General features: G+C 37.2%; 1 protein-coding gene across 1 annotated transcript; it reads right to left on the minus strand.

Annotated features, from left to right (window-relative positions):
* Window positions 1-5: 5 nt before the first annotated feature.
* LOC111372699 (putative pterin-4-alpha-carbinolamine dehydratase) lies at window positions 6-1,547 on the minus strand (the record flags this gene model as incomplete). The annotated part of the gene is made up of 3 exons (XM_022995087.1): window positions 1,280-1,547; window positions 1,082-1,205; window positions 6-49 (listed from the first exon to the last, which is right to left on the minus strand). Coding segments are annotated over exons 1-3 (261 nt in total), but the record flags the coding sequence as incomplete, so codon positions are not given.
* Between the last annotated feature and the right edge of the window lie 471 nt (window positions 1,548-2,018).

Here is a 2,018-nt window from a genome sequence, read left to right on the forward strand (position 1 = left end):
TCAATTTTCACATTATTCCACCCAACAAGATGAATATCTGGATGATGACCTGCACAAAGACATTTTTTTTTTATCCAGAAGAAGAAAATAAATAAATAAAATGCCTTATTTAAGATTCAAAGTGTGCCTTGACCTATGGAGTTGAAGCACTTTTAATGATTAACGTACATGTGATTGATAAAATAAGAGTGCATCCGATTCATGTGTAAACGAATATGATGAACCACAATTACCATACTCCCTCACAAGAGGGCTATATTCAACTGAGACACTACTGGTTATTGCTTTATAGGAGGAACCTTCAGCAGAGAAATTAATACAAATTAAATAATTCAGTATTATAGGAGGGAGTAGGTCCAAGGCACCATCAACTGAACTCTGTCTCAGACTTTCAGGTTTATATTACAAGTCCACTTGGGATTTTAAGTAGTGATGCCAAAATTACGATGAACCCAAGCATCCCCAGCTTACTTTGTAACGATCACATCATCTATGTCAGATAGGCTTGAAGAGTAGGGTAAACACGAGTGATCGCACTAACAAAGGCCTATATGATCCAAGCTATGGCAATTCACCTCTTCCATCAACGTATATGAGAAATATTATATGGCATGAAGACTGTCTCCAGTCAGAGACTAATCATTAGAATAAAACAGAAGCCAGACATACTGTAAAGATTAGGGATAAGCTAAGCCAAACATGTTCGTGGTCTGTACTAGGTTCTCGTCAGGCAGAATGATTTCAAGCTGGCTCTATGATTAAGGCAACAGAGAAGGTAACATTTTAAAAATCCTTCAACAAATAAAATTTTCACTCTAGGCAACCCCTATTCAAGTAGTCATCTTGGATAAATCATGCCGAATGCATGTTGAAGGGAGGGATTGTAACACCAGGTGGGATCAGTAAGGTATTCTAAAATAACCAAGAGAACTAATGTACTAATGAAAGGGCACATAACAAAAACACGAAGGTACCACCTTAATTTCAACTAAACGACTTAAATAACACAATGGACACTTTTCCTGCAGAGCAGAGAGCAGCAAATACTGATGCAAAATAAGAGAAAAAGTTGATGGAATACCTTCTGCTTCTGCAAGAGCAGCTATGAGCTGAAAAAACTCCATTCCCCTCATGAAAGTTTTAACTTTCCATGACCTGTGTAGCTTCCATGTACCACCTTCATTCACCAAATTCCACTCACCAACCTGGATGGTGGAATGCCTATTAAGAAACTCCAAATTTATACAAAAGGAAGCAGATATCAAAAGTGAGTGCATGCCTGTCGAATCAGATGTTGAGCTGCCTCCTCAGTCATAGGCCTCAGTTCCTTTCTGCTGCAGGGCACACACTTCTTAATTGACAAATCTGACATGGAAATAAGGAAAGACTCGTTCTGTTAGTCGTGATCGTAAACATAAGCATGGAAAAGGCATTTAACTTTTAGTCTTTTATGGTGAATGACATTGGGCCAAAACTGTGGTACATTTGATCATTACATCCCAGTACATCTCCAGGATGACCAACTCAGAACTTTATTTATTATGAGGGAAAATTAATGGCAGAAAGGAAAACAGCCAACCATCTTGCATTGCAACCTATTAGTTTCTCACTATCAAAAGAAACGTTCCCATAAATTTTATATATGTACCAAAATCACAATTGACAAAAATAGCAATTAGCCACCTAATATTAACAAGTCAAAGATTTCACTGCAGCTTGGCCAGTACAAAAGTCCTAATTCCAATAAGAGTTCCTATACTTCTATCATGCCAGAAGTGGCTTTAATCGAAAAAGACTTAAAGAGTGCCTATATTTAATGGCAATCGTCCAAGGCCCCTGAACGTTACCAGGTACATAAATTGGCAAGATGTACTTAAATACAAAAATTTTCCAGACAATATGTCCAATCTACTTGCAATATCCTGCTATCTGACCTTCAAGCATGGGCTGTATAATGCCCTGAATTTTTAGTTTTATTTATTTTGGATTTGGTTTCCCATCAAATTTCATTGAATTAT

Source organism: Olea europaea, unplaced genomic scaffold, assembly GCF_002742605.1.
Source record: "Olea europaea var. sylvestris unplaced genomic scaffold, O_europaea_v1 scaffold1023, whole genome shotgun sequence".
Classification (NCBI taxonomy): Eukaryota; Viridiplantae; Streptophyta; class Magnoliopsida; order Lamiales; family Oleaceae; genus Olea; species Olea europaea.